The 19,122-nt window shown below is 40.2% G+C and overlaps 1 protein-coding gene and 1 pseudogene across 1 annotated transcript; both read left to right on the forward strand.

The window, feature by feature from the left end:
- Positions 1–877: 877 nt before the first annotated feature.
- On the forward strand, positions 878–1,840 carry LOC126070431 (olfactory receptor 2T4-like; annotated as a pseudogene).
- A 15,803-nt stretch (positions 1,841–17,643) lies between these two features.
- LOC126068090 (olfactory receptor 2T3-like) lies at positions 17,644–18,603 on the forward strand. The gene has a single exon (XM_049870469.1). The coding sequence runs from the start codon at positions 17,644–17,646 to the stop codon at positions 18,601–18,603; it is 960 nt and encodes a 319-aa protein (XP_049726426.1).
- Positions 18,604–19,122: the final 519 nt, after the last annotated feature.

Raw genomic sequence — 19,122 nt, forward strand, 5'->3', positions numbered from 1 at the left:
ACCTACAACAACAATTACCGCCATACGTTATGGTCAGCTTTATTTTTATTCTTTTTATAGAGTGGACCAAGGAATGGAGAGTTTAGTAACTTACAGTGCAAGTAGAAAGGAAGCTGGATCCAGGACGGTAGTCTGGTTGCAGAGTTTGCGCCCCTCCCTCCTCTGCCCCTTGGGTTCTTTATGGGTTAGCCATGCCACAATAGTTTCAAGATCCTAATCCAAAACCCAAACCCAGTGCTGTTGAGTCAATTCTGACTCATAGCAAACCTATAGGACAGAGTAGAACTTCCCCATAGAGTTTCCAAGGAGTGCCTGGGGGATTCGAACTGCTGACCCTTTTTTTAGCAGCCATAGCACTTAACCACTACACCACCAGTGTTTCCTTTAAGATCCCAGTGATTCCTTAATCGCAAAGGTTAATTCAATTCAATTTAACAAACAATTCAGAAATCAGAAATTTGATTTTTCTCACTCTTTCTCTCTCTTAGTCTTTTCCTCAATTTCCCTTTTTTTCTTTGTGTTACATGGACAAATGATTTTTCAAGTCCTTACTACACGCTGATAATGGACACCTTCATCAGGTAACTTCATTACCCTGAACTCTGGCAACTTGAGTATGTTACCAATCCTTTCAACCCACAGTTGTGAATTCACTTATTTTTTTTATGGGAAAAGTTATTTATAATTCCCACATCAACACCAAAGTTCTACAATCTGCAGAATATTCTGTTAATAAAATTGGTCTCACATGGTTGCACACCCACCCACCCACCCATAGAAACACACGCACCCACCAAACATGAATTTCAGAGGGTCACATCCTCATGAGTGATATGTGTAACCTCAAAACTCTCCTTGATGCCTTAGGTGAAGCCTCATGGATAGCACCACGTGGCTGGCCAACCACACTGGAATATCTTATTTTATCCTGCTAGGACTCTTCAGTCAATCCAAACACCCAACTCTGCTCTGTGTGGTCATTTTTGTGATTTTCCTGATGGCCCTAACTGGAAACACCATCTTGTTCCTCCTGATACTCTCTAAAGCCCACCTCCACACTCTCATGTACTTTTTAGTTAGCCAGTTGTCTGTCATGGATGTGATGTACATTTCTATCACTGTGCCTAAGATGCTCATGGACCAGGTCATGGGTGTCAAAAAGATCTCATTTCCTGAATGTGGGATACAGATGTTCCTCTATTTGACATTAGTAGTGTCAGAATTTTTCCTTCTAGCTGCCATGGCCTATGACCGATACATGGCCATCTGCCATCCACTCCGTTACCCTGTCCTAATGAACTACAGAATATGTCTCTTCCTGGCATCTGGCTGCTGGTTTCTGGGCTCAGTGGATGGCTTCATGCTCACTCCCATCACCATGACCTTCCCCTTCTGCAGACCCAGGGAGATCCATCACTTCTTCTGAGAGGTTCCTGCCATAATGAAACTCCCCTGCTCTGACACCTCACTCATTGAGAGACTCATGTACCTGTGCTGTGTCCTCATGCTCCTCATTCCTGTGACAGTCATTTCAAGCTCCTACTCTTTCATCCTGCTTACTATCCACAGGATGAACTCAGCAGAGGGCCGGAAGAAGGCTTTTACCACTTGATCCTCCCACATGACTGTGGTCTTCCTCTTCTGCGGGGCTGCCATCTATACTTACATGATCCCCAACTCCTACTACATCCCGGAGAAGGACTTGGTAGTGTCTTTCTTTTATACTATCCTCACCCCTGCGCTAAACCCTTTAGTCTATAGTCTTAGGAATAAAGATGTCACTGGAGCTGTGAAGAAAATGTTGAATGTGGAACCTGTGTTTCAAAGAACTATAAAGTAAGATATTTTGGTAGGAACAGTTTCTTTCCTTTTCTGTACATATCAAAATTTTGGGCTCTTATGCCAATATTATCCCTCACACTGTCACATCATAATGCCTTGTATCACTTTCATCCTTATTTAAAAGAAGTTGTTTGCCTGAATATGAAGACAAGTCATATTCTTAGGAAAAACATAATGAAAATGTTTAGAATTAAAAGCCAAATGGACTCTCAGTTGAGAGAGAGAGAGGGAGAGAAAGAGGGAAATGGTGAAGGAAAAGGTGGAAAATATTGAGTAGATGAGTTTAAATAAGAGGCATATTGGTATGCTTTGTACTGTTCTTATTCATACTGTTTTCCTGTAAACTTGAAATTAATTCCAAATAAAAAGTTAAATATCGGTCCTTGTTCCCCTATTCACTTTTTTGAACTCTTAATCTCTAGTGGCAGTGTGACAAATACCTTAGAAAAAGTATTCACTTGAAGATGACTATTCATTACTGATTATATTTGTTACTGAGTATGCTGAATATATCTGCACTCTTTTACTGAGGAGTGCCACGTGGCAGCTTTAAAGACATCTAAACAACAACAACAACAAAAAGCCCTTTTCCATGAAGTCAATTCTGCCTCAGAGACTCCAAGTGAGCAGAAATAATTTGAAACTATTAGTACTTCATAATAGATTGAGAATCCAGAACTTCATAAGAATTCTGTGGGATGAGCATTAACCCAGAGTGGAAGGAGGATTTAGGAACGGTTCTCTGCATGAGGTGATATCTGACCTGAGTTTTGAAATATGTGATTTATTAGAGAAAGAAGGAGAGGTGGGACAGGAAATATTCAATCCTTCATTTATTCAACAAACATTTTTATGTTATATTACAACCCAAAATCATAGGCAAATGAGATTAAAATCGAAAAAATACATGGCTGTTGCCCCCAATGGTTTTGAACTTTCAGTGCAGTTTGATATGCAAATAGGTGAAATAAAGTATGTAAATTGCTTTGCTCATCATGCACAAAGAGAACAGCTCTTATGAACACATCTTTTCAATCTATGACATATAAGTTTTGTCTAAACAAAAGTGACTGAGGGAAGACCCTGGAACTAAATTTTGAAAAGTTACCCATTTTACCCATATATGAGTATGTGAGGCTGGGTACCAGGAGGGGGTATGCTGAGGAATATGATGTCTGAAAAAAGGCACAGATGGAGCAAAGACAAGTGGGTTGACCAAGCAAGAATGTTAAGTCTTCCCATGGCATCTGTCATGGATTGAATTGTGTCCCCTCAATTGTGTCAGCTTGGTTTAGGCTGATTCGCAGTATGTGTGGTTGTTCACCATTTTGTCATCTGATGTATTTATCCTATGTGTTGTAAATCCTAACCTCTATGATATTAATTCAGCAGGATTAGAAGCAGTTATGTTAATGAGGCAAGATACAATCTACAGGATTAGGCTGTAACTTGAGTCAATCTCTTTTCGCATGTAAAAGACAGATGCAAGAAGGGACTTCAAGCCACCAAGAAAGTAGGACCAGGAGTGGAGTCTGTCCTTTGGATACAGGATTCCTGAGATGAGAAGCTCCTAAAACAGGGGAAGATTGATGAGAAGGACTTTCTCCAAGAGCCAATAGAGAGAGAAAGCCTTCCCCCAGAGCTGGCACCCCGAATTCAAACTTCTAGACTCCAGGACTGTGAGAGGGTGGGTTTTTGTTTGTTGAAGCCATCCACTTGTGGTTTTACAGTTATAGCAGCACTAGATAATGGAGGCAGAATTTGATACCAGGAGTGGAGTCCTGCTCTAACAGATACCTAAAATATGGGGGCAGTTTTCAAACTGTGAATGAATAGAGGCTATGAGTTGGAATTGACTCAACAGCACTGGGTTTCTTTCTGGGTAATAGTAAAGCCTCGATTACCTTGAAAAGACTGTTGGTGGAATTATGGACATTGAGGAGAATTCTGGTGAGGAGTCAGAAGGAAGTGAAGAGAGCTATTACACTGGAGACAGCACAGTTGGTGAGAAGCAACAGCAGAGAAACAGCAGCAGCAGAACCAAGAGATTAGTGCTACACTGCGTGGGAGCCAATTCATGGTGTGTGAGAGCTGAGTGGGATGCCTCTGGGCACTTATTGCTCAGCTAGGCTTGTCTGACCACAAAGCAAGAGCTGGATGCCTTCAGGCTGAGGTTTACTTGTGGAGTGGTGTGCCTCTAGGCTCTTACTAGTAAAGCTAAATAATTTTGGAACACTTGCCAAAGCAGGGCAGACACCTGGCTAGTTCAAGGGCCTGAGGAGGCAAGAGGCCAAGGAAGGAGGAAGCAGAAGCTGAAGAGACAGGGAACATAGGGACCAGAACTGCCTCAATCTCAAAGGGTAGGGCCACAACCTCTGGCATCCCAAAGGGCTGGAGCCATGGCCTCTGGGGTCTCAAAAGGTAGAGCCACAGCTTGCTAGGTTTCAAAGAGTTGGATCTTCACCAACTTGGCTCCAGAGTGTGGGGCTGCCTTTCATGAGTGCCAGCAGGATGGGTCAGATCCACCACCCAAAGCTGAGGGGCTGAGTTTGCCATGTCCTAGGTGCAGAGGAACGGAGCCTGCTGGGGCCAAAGGGGCAGAATCACCACTTAGATAGACTAGGAGAATGGGGCTGCCCAAATGTGAGGGAGCAGAGTTGCTATCCACTTTGCCTGGAAGGTAGAGCTGAAGCCCAGGGCTGGGGCCTCCACCAGAATGCGGAGACTGTGGCCAACACCCAGAGTCTGGAGGACAGGGTCATTGTCTAAATGGTTTTAGAGAACAGAGGATTATTTTTAAGGCTTCAGAGTTAATGTGATGTGTCCTACTGATTTTCTTGCTGCCTGTTATCCCTTTTTCCCCTCCAATTCTCCCATTTGTAATAAAAATGTCTGGCTTGTGCCTGTACTATCACTGTACTTTGGAAGCAGATAACTTGTATTCTAGATTTCACAGATTAAGAGGGAGTTGAAATTTGGACTTGGATTTTTTTTTAAGACTTTTGGAATGATATGATGGGATGAATTTGTTTTACATGTGGCAATGACATGAACTTTGGGGTGTTATGGATTGAATTGTGTCCCCCCAAAATATGTATCATCTTGGCTAGACCGTGATTCCCAATACTGTGTGATTGGCCGCAATTTTCTGTTTTGATGTGATTTTCCTATGTGTTGTAAATCCTACCTCTAAGATGTTAATAAGGCAGGATTAGAGGCAGTTATATTAATAAGGCAGGACTTAATCTACAGGATTAGGTTATACATTGAGTCAAGAGAATTGAGCAGAGTGGATAGGGACTTCCTTCCAGTAGGAATGGACAGCCTGGAAGAGAGTGCATTCTCTGGACCCAGGGAAGCTCCTAGACAAGAGGAAGACTGATTATAAGGACTTTCTCCAAGAGCTGAAAGAGAAAGAAAACCTTCCCTGGGAGCTGGAACCCTCAGTTCGTACTTTTAGCTTCCTGGACTGAGAGAGAATGGATTTTTGTTTGTTGAAGCTATCACTGGTGGTATTTCTGTTATAGCAGCACTAGATAACTAAAAGAGCATCTCCTTTCCTCCTTCAATTTTTAGCCTCATTTCTTGCCTGTGACCCAAGATTTTATAAACAGTAGTGAAATTACCAGGTTTTCATTTTAGAAATGTTACATTGATGATAATTATTTGGAGAAGTGCATGAGTGGAGGCAGGGAGACCAGGTGAGTGATGATGGAGAACTGTATGATGCTAAGTGGAAACACACCTAAACATCACTTGCGACTGAGGTGGTAGATATATAGGCTAAGGGGGTCTTAGTAAATATGTTAAATAAAAGCACAAACCTGGTTGCATGTCTACCATTTTACAGTTGACTGTATCCAACTTGTGAAGAATCAGGCAGTTTCAAAAGTCAGATTCTCTTTTCCCACTGATATACTCAATTACTTCATACCTGTAAAATAAGGATCTCCATTTGTCTCCACTAATAATGATTTATAATATGTGCAGCTGGGAAAATTCTTTATCAAGTTATATATAGTGTCTTTCTTTTTATTCTTTACTCTTCCTAGAAATGGAAAGACTATTACTGCTCTCAATTTCTTATACCTAGAGTTCAAAAACAGAAATGAAATGGATTCTGCAACTGAATTTTCTACAGTGTCAAATAAGCAGCTGTGGCCTAAATTATTTAAAAATTTTTAAAGTTCAGAATTTGTTCACGTGTTCAAGCTTGTGATGCCAAGAATATTTTACCAAATTAATTGTTTTTTGACATGTTAAAAAGGCTTCAGGATTCCTATACCTTGTAAAGCAGTATAAACTAAAGAACTTTGATTGGAATTCATCATCAAATTTAGTAAGAAATCAACACATGATTAAGCACATAAGCTGGCATCATTTTTCACAAATGTTCTGTTTTCTTAAGTGTATTCCAAGGACACAGTTTGAAGAAACAGAACGAAGGTGACCATTTTTCTAGGGATTGATCAGGAACTGAGGCTTAATAAATATAATTAAATGTATTGAAATTCCCATTTAATGCAGTTCTACCTGGCTTTTGTTTGATTATTGTTTTCTAAACATGTTTTCTGAGCCTGACACTGAGTTCAGAAAATATATAAAATTTTAACGTTACTTCAGGGAAAACCTGAGAATTGTATAATTCAAATTGGTTTTTTTTTTGGGGGGGGGTGAATCAGAAAATATTGACATTCAGCATGCTTATGTTTAACTTAGTAATCGATCTTCAGTATCTTTCTAGTTCAGTAAATGGAAATGGGGGGCTTATATGCCACAGGATGACTATGTCATCAATTTTAAAAGAGTCTACAATGGATGTCGCTATGAGTCAGAATCAACTCGATGGTGGTGGGTTGGGTTTTATAGTGAATGTATGAGACTATTGCTGAATCTTAAAAATTATCATTCAGATGCAGGGCCAAGACGGTGGAGTAGTCAGACACTTCAGGCAGTCCCTTTTACAACAAAGACCAGAAAAAACAAGTGAATCAATTATATATATGACAAGCTAGGAGCCCTGAACATTAAAGGCAAGGTTAGGAATTAGACTGAGCAGTAGGGTGGGGGGAGATGGTTCAGAAGAAGCGAGCAGTTACTGGACTTGACTCAGCAAGAATCAGTGCCCCAGAGGCCCGATACCCTGGCACAACCGTGGTGGGGCTGGTGGTAGTGTTCAGAACACAGTTTCCCCAGAGAGAGAGAGTGAGCAAGCAGCACAGAGTCTACTTATGCCTCTGGAATCAAGGATGAAGAACACTCTTGGCTGAGGTTAAGTTCTTGTGTCTAATTTACTGTGTGGTCCAAAAAGCACCCCTTTCGAAAGATGTGTTTCCCATTTATCTGATCCTTCTCACTATGCTTCAGACCCTGTGCAAGCTTTTGTGGTGGCCGCTTCCCCCGTGCTTGAGATAGGTCCAGCTGTGCACCCTGAGCCATTCTTCTAGCCTTGGGGAAGGAACAAATTAACAAACTGGGAAAAAATAATCAGCTTGCTCCCCTAAGCTAGGCACTCAGGGCAGAAGTGGCTACTTTCCCAGGGCACAAACACAAATGATCCATGAACTTTGAATACCTTTCACCCCTGCATGGACCTGTGTGGACACATTACAGCAGTTTAGGCACGTGTTGGCTCAGTGCAAAGGTGAATGTGCATGAGGTCTGATTTCAACTGTTTCAGCTGTGTGGAAGAGAAGTGGCTTTTCGATGTTTGATACCACCCTACCAATTAAGCAGGGTCCTCACCTAAACACATCAGGGGCCTAAGGACTGGTAGCTCCACCCATGCTACCTAGCCACCTGTGACAGGGGTCCAAGAATAAGTGGTGCCTTCCAGTTCTTACAGCCAAAAGCATTGGGCACACATGGTCAAGCTACAGAGCCCACTCATCTCCAACCCCTGGGGAACAGGGACACACTTTCTTCACAGACACCCAGGGGATGGCTGACACACTCCTGCCTTGCTCAGAGAGTGACCGCACACTGCAACCAGATATCTGTGCCTCCACCAAGCACCCATGCTCCTCTAAGACTGTAGGTGTGAGCCTGCACCACATACTCAGAGACCAACTACCACGACACCTTAGCTGAATCCTGGGCTCATATACATGGTAACAGCTCTAGTCATCTGGTGTCAAGAAGTTAGAGCTTCAACGATGCCAGTGATCAAACTAGCTAGCTTGAGCAGTCTATTTGGGCATATCAAAATAAAACAAAGCAAGAAGCTAGGACACAGTAAGCAAACATAAAATAAATTAATACAATAATTTATAGATGGCTTGGAAACAGTCAGTCTCAAATCACATAAAGAAGGAGAACATGATAGCTTCAATGAGCTCCCAAAAGAAAGAATCAAGGAATCTTCTGGATGAAGATATATGCCTGGAATTAGCAGATGTAGAATACAAAAGATTGATATACTTAACTCTTCAAGAGATCAGGAAGCAGATGAAGCAAAACACAGAACAAGCCAAGAACACACAGATAAAGCAGTTGAGGAAATTATGAAGTTTATTCAAGAGTACAATGACAAATTTAATAGGCTGTAAGAATCCATACAGAGACAGAAAACAGAAATTCAGAAGATTAACATTAAAACTTCAGAATTAGACATCTCAATAGAAAGTCAGAGGAGCATAGCTGAGTGAGTGGAAGGCAGAATTAGTGAGAATGAAGATAAAACATTTGGTAACAATATATTGGAAGAAAAATCTGATAAAAGAATTAAAAAAATGAAGAAATTCTAAGAATGATGTGGGACTCTATCAAGTGAAATGATCTATGAGTGTTAGAGTACCAGAACAGGGAGGCAGAACAGAAAATACAGAGAGAACTGTCAAAGATTTGTTGGCAGAAAACATCCCTGATATTGTGAAAGGCAATGGGATGACATATATAAAGACTTGAAGAAAAAAAAAAAAAAAGCCAGTCAAGAATTACATACCTTGCAAAAATGTCTCTCAGATATGAAGGTGAAATCAGAATATTTCCAGAAAAATGGAAGTTTAGGAAATTTGCAAAAACCAAACCAAAACTACAAGAAATACTAAAGGGAGTTCTCTGGGTAGGTAATTAATAACATCAGATAACAACCCAAGACTAGAACACAGTACAGAGCAACCAGGTATCAACCCAGATAGGGGAATTGCAAAAATAAATTAAGATAAAAAACACTCAAAACAGGGAAACAGTGCAAAAGATGACAACGTTAAATCTATACAGAGGGACTAAAAAATGTAGTCAAAGATCTTTCATATGGAGAGGAAGTCAGGGCAATAAAAGTTTGGTTTAAACTTAGAAAAATTGGAGTAAATATTAAGATAACCACAAAGGAGACTAGCAATTTTACATATCTAAATAAAATACAAGAAAAACAGAAAGACTTAGCAAAAACAAAATCATCAACAATGAAAAGGAGGAAAAAACAGTACCTAAAGAAAAACTAAGCCCAAAAAGCAAGTGCAAAAAAGAAACTGTCAACAACACACACAAAAAAAGACATCAAAATGATTGCACTAAATTCATACCTATCCATAATTACACTGAATGTAAACAGACTAAATTCACCAAGGAAAAGACAAGAGAGTGGCAGAATGGATAAAAAAACATGATCTGCCTATATGCTACCAACAAAAGACACATCTTAGACTTAGAGACACAAACTAAAACTCAAAGGATGGAAAAAAAATCAAGCAAAAACAATAAAAAAAGAGCACAAGTGGCAATATTGATTTCTGATAAAATAGACTTTAAAGTTAAATCCACCACAAGGGATAAGGAAGGACATTATATAATGATTAAAGGGACATTATACCAGGAGGATATAACCATATTAAATATTTATGCACCCAATGAAAGGGCTGCAAGATACATAAACTCTAATAGCATTGAAAAATGAGATAGACAGCTCCACAATTCTAGTAGGAGACTTCAACACACCACTTTCGGTGAAGGACAGAACATCCAGAAAGAAGCTCAATAACACACAGAAGATCTAAATGCCACAATCAACCAACTCGACCTTATAGGCGTATACAGAATGCTCCACCCAACAGCAACCAAGTATACTTTCTTTCTAGTGCACATGGAGCATTCTCTAGAATAGACTACACTTTAGGTCATAAAACAAGCCTTAGCAGAATCCAGAACACCGAATCATTACAAAGCATGTTCTCAGACCATAAGGCCATAAAATAGAAATCAGTAACAGAAAAAGCAGGGAAAAGAAATCAGACACTTAGAAACTGAAGAATGAAACTGCTCAAAAAAGACAGGGTTATAGAAGACATTAAGGATGGAATAAAGAAAGTCATAGAATCTAATGAGAATGGAAACATTTCCTATCAGAGCTTTTGGGACACAACGAAAGCAGTGCTCAGAGGTCAATTTATATCAATAAATGCAGACATCCAAAAAGAAAGGGCCAAAGTCAAAGAATTATCCCTACAACTTGAACAAATAGGAAGAGAGCAACAAAAGAAAGCTTCAAGCACCAGAAGACAGCAAAAAAAAAAAAAAACAGAGATAGAACAACTAAATAGACCATAAAAAAAGAAGATTGAAAAGGTAACAAAAAAACTCCCAACAAAAAAAAAACCTGGCCCGGATGGCTTCACTGCAGAGTTCTACCAAACTTTCAGAGAAGAATTTACATCACAACTACTAAAGGTATTTCAGAACATAGAAAAGGATGGAATACTCACAAACTCATTCTATGAATCCAACATAGCCCTGATACCAAAACCAGGTATACCAACACCACAAAAAAAGAAAATTACAGACTTATATCTCTCATGAACTTAGATGAAAAAACCCTCAATAAAATTCTAGCTAGTAGAATTCAACAACATACCAAAAAAATAATTCACCATGACCTGGTGGGACTCATACCAGGTATGCAGGGATGGTTCAACATTAGAAAAATAATTAATGTGATCCATCATATAAATAAAACAAAAGATAAGAACCACATGAGTTTATCAATTGATGCAGAAAAAGTATTTGAAAAAATTCAACACCCGTTCATGATAAAAACTCTCAGCAAAATAGGAATTGAAGGAAAATTCCTCAACATAATAAAGGGCATTTATACAAAGCCAACAGCCAAGGGCTAATATCATCCTAAATGGAGAGAGTCTGAAAACATTCCCCTTGAGATCCGGAACCAGACAAAGATGCCCTTTATCACCACTCTTATTCAACACTGTGCTGGAGGTCCTAGCCAGAGCAATTAGGCTAGATAAAGAAATAAAGGGCATCCAGATTGGTAATGAAGAAGTAAAAGTATCTCTATTTGCAGATGACATGATCTTATACAGAGAAAACCCTAACAAATCCTCAAGAAAATTTCTGAAACTAATAGAAGACTTCAGCAGAGTATCAGGATACAACATAAACATTAAAAAAAATCAGTTGGATTCCTCTACACCAATAAAAAGAATATCGAAGGGGAAATCACCAAATCAATACCATTTACAGTCACCCCCAAGAGGATAAAATACTTAGGAATAAATCTTACTGGAGACAAAAAAGACCTAAACATAGAAAAGCTACAAGACACTTTTACTGCAAGAAACCAAAAGAGACCTACATAAGTGGAAAAACATACCTTGTTCATGGATAGGAAGACTTAACATTGTAAGAATGTCTATTCCACCAAACGCATTCTATAGATACAATGCAATTTTGATCCAAATTCCAACAACATTTTTTAATGAGATGAAGAAACAAATCACCAACTTCATATGGAAGGGAAAGAGCCCTCGGAGAAGTAAAGCATTACCGAAAAAGAAGAACAAAGTGGGAGGGCTCACTCTACCTGATTTTAGAACCTATTTTACCACCACGGTAGTCAAAACAGCCTGGTACTGGTACAACAACAGACACATAGACAAATGGAACAGAATTGAGAATTCAGACATTTATCCATCCACATATTAGTGGGCTGGCATTTGACAAAGGCCCAAAGTCAGTTAAAAGGGAAGACAGTCTTTTGAACAAATGGTGCTGGCATAACTGGATATCCACCTGCAAAAAATGAAACAAGACCAATACCTCACACCATACACAAAAACAAACTCAAAATGAATCAAAGACCTAAATGTAAAATCTAAAATGATAAAGATCACGGAAGAAACAATAGGGACAATGCTAGGAGCCCTAATATATGGCAAGCAGTATATAAAACATAACTAACAATGCAGAAGAGAAACTAGCTCCTAAAATCAAACACATATGGTCATCCAAAGACTTTGCCAAAAGATTAAAAAAAACTACCTGCAGACTGGGAAAATGTTTTTAGCTATGACATTGCTGATCGGTGCCTGATCTCTAAAATCTACATGATACTGCAAAAACTCAACTGCAAAAGGACAAATAACCCAATTAAAAAATGGGCAAAGGATATGAACAGATACTTCACTAAAGAAGACATTCAGGTAGCTAACAGATACATGAGGAAATTCACGCAATCATTAGCCATTAGAGAAATGCAAATCAAAACTACAATGAGATTTCATCTCACTACAACAAGGCTGGCATTAATCCAAAAATCACAAAATAATAAATGTTGGACAGGTTGTGGAGAGGCTGGAACACTTATACACTGTTGGAGGGAATGTAAAACGGTACAATCTCTTTGGAAATCTATTTGGTGCTTCCTTAAAAAACTAGAAATAGAACTACCATAAGATCCTGCAATCCCAGTCCTTGGAATATATCCTAGAGAAATAAGAGCCTTTACATGAACAGATATATGCACACCCATGTTCATTGCAGCACTGTTTACAATAGCAAAAAGATGGGAGCAACCAAGGTGCCCATCAACAGATGAATGGATAAATAAATTATGGTATATTCACGCAATGGAATACTATGCATCAATAAAGAACAATGATGAATCTGTGAAACATTTCATAAGATGGAGGAACCTGGAAGGATTATGCTGAGTGAAATTAGTCAGCTGGAAAAGGACAAATATTGTATGAGACCAGTATTATAAGAACTGGAGAAATAGTTTAAACACAGAAGAAAATATTCTTTGATGGTTACAAGAGCAGGGAGAGAGGGAGGAGGGGAAAGGAGTTTTCACTGATTAGACAGTAGATAAGAACTATTTTAGCTGAAAAGAAAGCCAGCACACAACACAGGGGAGGTCAGCACATCTGGACTAAACCAAAGGCAGAGAAGTTTCCTGAATGAAGTGAATGCTTTGAAGGCCAGTGTAGCAGGAGTGGGGGTTTGGGCACCACGGTTTCAGGGGACATCTGAGTCAATCAGCATAATAAAATCTATTAAGAAAACATTCTGCATCTCACTTTGGAGTGGGGTTTCTGGGGTCTTAAACACTAGCAAGAGGCCATCTAAGAGACATCAGTTGGTCTCAACCCACCTGAAGCAAAGGACAAAGAAGAACACTAAAGACACAAGTTAACTTTGAGCCCAAGAGGCAGAAGGGCCATGTAAAGCAGAGACTACATTAGCCGGAGACCAGAAGAACTAGATGGTGCCCGGTTACAACTGATGTTTGTCCCGACAGGGAACACAACACAGAACTCCTGAGGGAGCAGGAGAGCAGTGGGGTGCAGATTCCAAATTTTCACAAAAAGGCCAGACCCGATGATCTGACTGAGACTGGAATGACCCCGGAGGTCATGGTCCCCAGACCTTCTGTTAGCCCAAGACAGGAACCATTCCCAAAGCCCACTCTTCAGGCAGGGATTGGACTGGACTATGGGGTAGACAATGATACCGGTAAAGAATGAGCTTTTTGGATCAAGTGGACACATGAGACTATGTTGTCATCTCCTGTCTGGAGGGGAGATGAGAGGGTAGAGGGGGTCAGAAGCTGGCCAAATGGACATGAAAAGAGAGGAGGGAAGGAGTGTGCTTTCTCTTTAGGGGGAGAACAATTCAGTGTATATAGCAAGGTGTTTATAAATTTTTGTCTGAGAGTCTGACTTGATTTGTAAACTTTCACTTAAAGCACAATAAAAATTAAAAAAAAGAAATAAACTTAACATCACCACTATTTTAAGAACTGAAGAAAAAACTTAATTACAGAAGAAAATATTCTTTGATGGTTACAAAGGTGGATAGTGAGGCAGAGGGGTATTCACTAATTAAATAGTAGACAAGAACTATTTTAGGTGAAGGGGAGGACAATACACAATACAGGAGAGGTCAGCACAACCAGACTAAACCAAAAGCTAACAGGGAACACAATAGAGAATCCCTGATGGAGAGGGAAAACAGTGGGATGCAGTCCTCAAATTCTCATAAAAAGACCAGACTTTGGAGTCTCACTGAGACTGGAGCAACCCCTGAGGTCATGCCCCCCAGGCCCTCTTATAGCCCAAGACTGGAACCATTCCCAAAGCCAACTCTTCAAACAGGTATTGGAGTAGACTATAAGACAGAAAATGATACTGATGACAACTGGGCTTCTTGGCAAAGTAGACCCATGAGACTATGCGGGCAGCTCCTTTTGGAAGACTGACTTCATCTGGAAACTTTCACTTAAAGCACAATAAAAAAATAAAAATTATTTATCAAAACAGAGTGTCTTGTACACTCTATATGGATAGGAAGACTTAACATTGTAAAAATGTCTATTCTACCAAAAGGGATCTAATGATACAATGCAAATCCAATCCAAATTCCAACATATATCTTTCTTTACATGTGTAATTATTCTTGTAGGAGACATTCCAAGAAGGGATTTATTGGTTAAAATTATTAACATTAAAAAAATTTTGATACAAAGTAGTAATTTGTGTAATATAAAAGTCTAGACCAATTGAGCCCCACCTTCAGTGAGGAAAGATGAGCAACTTCTCATTTTCCTACTATGCTTGGAGTCTTTACCCTGCCCCTAGATGTCTTCCTGCCCTTCCACGTCTGCTCTGTGATCTGAGGGGCCTACTGGATGATTTGATCAATAGGAGACCTCAGTGGAAGATTTGGAGGATAGGGGGAGACTGGGGGCTGGGTACTGATTCCATCAGCCTGGTCCCTGACAGGCTGAGACTGTCAGTGGCTGAGTTCTTCCACCTCTAGCCCCGGGTCTCACCAGTGGCTGTCCTGCCCTGCAGCTATGCCTGCCATGTTTTCTGGAAAGTGTTTTTCATCCTGTGGCCTCTCAGAATTCAGAGACTGTTCTTCTTAATACGCATACTAAACTGTATTATTACTTTTGAATTTTTTAAAAAGCAACTAAAAGAACAGAAAACAAAATTTGTGAGAGAAGTCAAAGTCCAGGTGTGAGATTTCTCAATGATTGGGGAGTAGAGAAAGACTTCGAGCATAAGTTGTCATTTAAGGTGAGCATTTGTGGAATATTAAAATCTAGACAGAACTGGAGGGAGTGAATGTGGAGCAAGGACATAGCATGAGAGAAGCTATGACAGAAAATATGAAGGTGTCCAAGTTGAAGAAGGCAGTATGAGACCTTGGTGGGAAATAAATTGGAGGGGAGGCTGGGCTCCCATGCAGGAGGGAAGGTGCTGGTTCTGATTCCTGGTGTCAGGGTCCACTTGTACAAAATGATAGAAGCATTACTTTGTGTTCGATGGGAGTAATCTTCAAGGCAATTTTCTGAGCCGTTTAGGTTAAGGGCATAGGATGGAGGATACCCCCTCCTTGTCTTGAGAGCCAAAAAAGTGTAGAAGTACATAATACGGTTTCTTTGTTTAATTCTGAGAAGCTGACATGAAGAGATTTTAGTGGCTTGACTAAGATTACACATTGAATTCGAAGCAAAGGTAGTACTTGAATCCAAGTTTTTGGAACCTTAAGTCAAATGTTTTTTCTATTATGATATTCTATTTCGTGACTCCTGGCCTCCTCCATCCAATCGCAACCACATTAGGCTAAGGATTCCAATGAAAATAGGAAAGTGAACAGAGTCGGAAAGCTAAGACTTGTGGATACCGTTTCAGATGCAGATTTCTTTGGAAAATGATGAATTCTGAGAGGATTTTAAAGAAAATAGAAACTCCAAGGAAGAGTCAATCATTGTGTGGGGAATATGAATAATAAAGAAAATTGAAAATCCCTCCTGACTTCTTTAGTGCTGTTACTTTTACACTTGTTCAACAGTGCCAAAGGACTTGAGGGCAGTAGCTTATCCTAATTCCCTACTGTGATTATACTGATGATATAACTTCCCTATGTTGTTCCCTGAATTCAAACCAGGGCAGCCTCTCCTTGATTGGCAGAGAGCAGCTGATCACTTCACTTGGCCAGTTTGGTTCATATCTACCGTCCATTAAGGCAAAAAAGGTATGAGCTCTCCATGCCTTGTACTCCTCTCTCTGCCTGGAATGTGGCTTTTTATTGTATCTCTTCAGGCCTTTACAAACTTTCAAAATAAGGAGCAGATAATCTGATTCTTGTTTGATTTCTTATGTTACTCTGCAGATTTCCTGGAGTCCCAGCCTTTTTTTTTTTTTTTAATTGGGTGCAATATATTTTATTCATCTTTCTCTGTGTCTTAGTTTTACATGTATTTTCCTCTGCACATTAATTGAGGGTATAGCAACTCTGAGCATTAATAGTGGATATAAGAACACTGAGGTGGGCTAGGTCTGGTCATTGTGTTCCTGACTTTTCCATACCTGAGGACTTAATTCTCTCTGCTAAAGAGAGAGGTGTGACTCAAGCATTTCAACTGGAAAATTAAAATATTCAGGCAAGGCAGTTGCTGAGCTAAGCTTCAAATTTATAGAGTGGGGAATTTTGCTAGTTTTCTAAATAAATAGAGATGGAGACCTGGAGGGACCCCTAGGCTGGGGTGTAGGGCTGCAGCTTTGTGTGTTTTATGACTCAACTGCTCCATCCAGCCCTTTGAACTTCCTTCTACCAGTGTGTACAAAATGTCTAACGTATTAAGCACTGTTCTGGGGGATAAATAGTATCTGCAAAGGGAAAACAAATAACAACTTAATTCATTTTCCAATTAACTACTTATTATTTACAGCATTTACAGTTTCTGTTCTGTGACATTGAGAAAGAGGATTATATTTTCATTTGCCAAATTAATCCCTTTTTCCATTATGAAAGGGACCAGCCAGCACACTGTTGCTCTCCTGGCCTGCCCCCTGCAGCCCTGAGCTGCTCTTCCCCAGCACCTGGGCTCACCCCCCCGCTCCTGATGCAGAGTGCTGCTGTTTACTGAGCTCAATCATGTGAGGAAGAGTCGAATACAAATGAAATATGTCAGTGAGGGTAAGGGTGTTAATAGAGAGATATGATGGCTAGATGGTATTTGAGGAGATTTCAAAGGACCTCCAACTTTTCAGAAAATTTCAATGATGATGTGAGTACTATTAATGATATTAATAAGAGATTAGCATCAGCTACGACTACTATTACTGAAAGCCACTGTATCTAAAAGTAGAGTGGGAGCTTTAGTGAATTGTCTAACACTCACATTGTGTTACAAACTTAATGTGCATTGTTTCATTTAATCTTTATAACTTCCCATGAAGTGAGTCCTGTAAAATTCTCAATTTTAGGAGAACTAAATAAGATTTAAAGAGTTTAAATGCTTTATCTTTATACAGCTCACAAGGGGTCCACCCTCCCAGGTGTATTTGATTCCTGACCCTGCTTCTCATCATTTCTTGGTGTGGCTTCACTGGCATTTGATGTCATCATTCTATATTGGTTCAATCTCACTTTGTAAAAATAGCTAAAAGCACATGCCCTACTGCACAAAGGTTAGGACAGTAACATATACAGGGAACATTTAGAAACAATGACCCTTATTTTCTTCCCCAGGTGAAAACTGGAAGCTGGACCATGCGCTCAGTAAATCAAACTTCAAGCACTGATTTCATCCTGGTGGGGCTCTTTGTTTCAACAAAGCATGCAGTCCTCCTCTACAGTCTGTCCTTCGTCTTGTTCTTGATGGCCCTAACTGGAAATGCCCTTCTCATCCTCCTAATCCACAGGGAGTCCTGCCTTCACACCCCCATGTATTTCTTCATTAGCCAACTCTCTCTCATGGACCTCATGTACATATGTGTGACCATCCCCAAGATGCTCATGGACCAGGTTATGGGAGATAATACAATTTCCCCCTTAGGTTGTGGGGTCCAGATGTTCTTCTATCTGACCCTCGCTGGAGCTGAGTTTTTCCTGCTGGCTGCCATGGCCTATGACCGATATGCTGCCATTTGCAGACCTCTCCATTACCCGCTGCTCATGAACCAGAGAGTCTGCTGGATCCTTGTGACTGGCTGCTGGTTCCTGGGAACAGTTGATGGTTTGTTGCTTACCCCTGTTACCATGAGTTTCCCCTTTTGTCATTCTAGAAAAATTATGAACTTCTTCTGTGAAGCTCCAGCCCTGCTGAAGCTCTCCTGCTCTAGTATTTTCCTATATAAGACACTCATGTATTTGTGCTGTGTTCTTATGCTCCTCGTCCCTGTCTCCATCATCTCCACCTCATATGGGTTCATCCTGCACCTCATCCACAGGATGAATTCAGTTGAGGGCCGCAAGAAGGCCCTCGCCACCTGCTCCTCTCACATGGTGGTGGTGCTGCTCTTTTTTGGTGCTTCCATCTATACCTACATGCTCCCCAGATCCTACCACACAGCTGAGCAGGACATGATGGTGTCTGCTTTTTACACCATCATCACCCCCGTGCTGAACCCCCTCATTTACAGCCTCCGGAACAAAGATGTCACAGAGGCTCTGAGAAGCATGATGCCATTAGGGATGAGAGTGAGAAAAGTTGGAAATGTGAAAACCTAAGAATGACCATCTCCCTGTTCTCCTTCCTTCTTTCCTCCATTCCCTATCTCTCATCTCATTCTATTCTCTGGTTCCTGGGCCCCAACACTAAGTTGTCCCAGATCTTCCCTCCCTGCCATGCATGTGGTATTTCTCCTCCACCCTGCTTTATCCTGAATTATCTCTTATATTTAAGTTTCTCAGAGTCCCATTGTCTCTAATGCAATCGTTGACATAAGACAGATCATAGACAGTACCCTGTATCTTATCTTCCATCCCAACTTCATTGACCATTTTAGTATGAAATTTGGGGAGTCAAAGCTTTTAACCCTGAAAGTAGATCACTGTGAAGATTTCATATCTTAGCAGAAACCTGGAGGGAAACTGGATGTTCCCTCAGTTTACAAAAGCTTTCAAATCACAGTTCACTTGTGCCAGTCACTGCATTCTTGTGTCTGCAGTTGTAACTTCAGTAAGTTCATCTGAACACATTTTGTTTGTTTGTTTTTAGTTCAAGTGTAAATGAGATTCATAAAGTGC

This window comes from Elephas maximus, chromosome 2, assembly GCF_024166365.1.
Source record: "Elephas maximus indicus isolate mEleMax1 chromosome 2, mEleMax1 primary haplotype, whole genome shotgun sequence".
NCBI lineage: Eukaryota > Metazoa > Chordata > Mammalia > Proboscidea > Elephantidae > Elephas > Elephas maximus.

What these genes read in the sequence shown, in the direction of transcription:
- LOC126068090 (XM_049870469.1), top strand. Translation starts at nt 17,644, where the DNA reads ATGCGCTCAGTAAATCAAACTTCAAGCACTGATTTCATCCTGGTGGGG.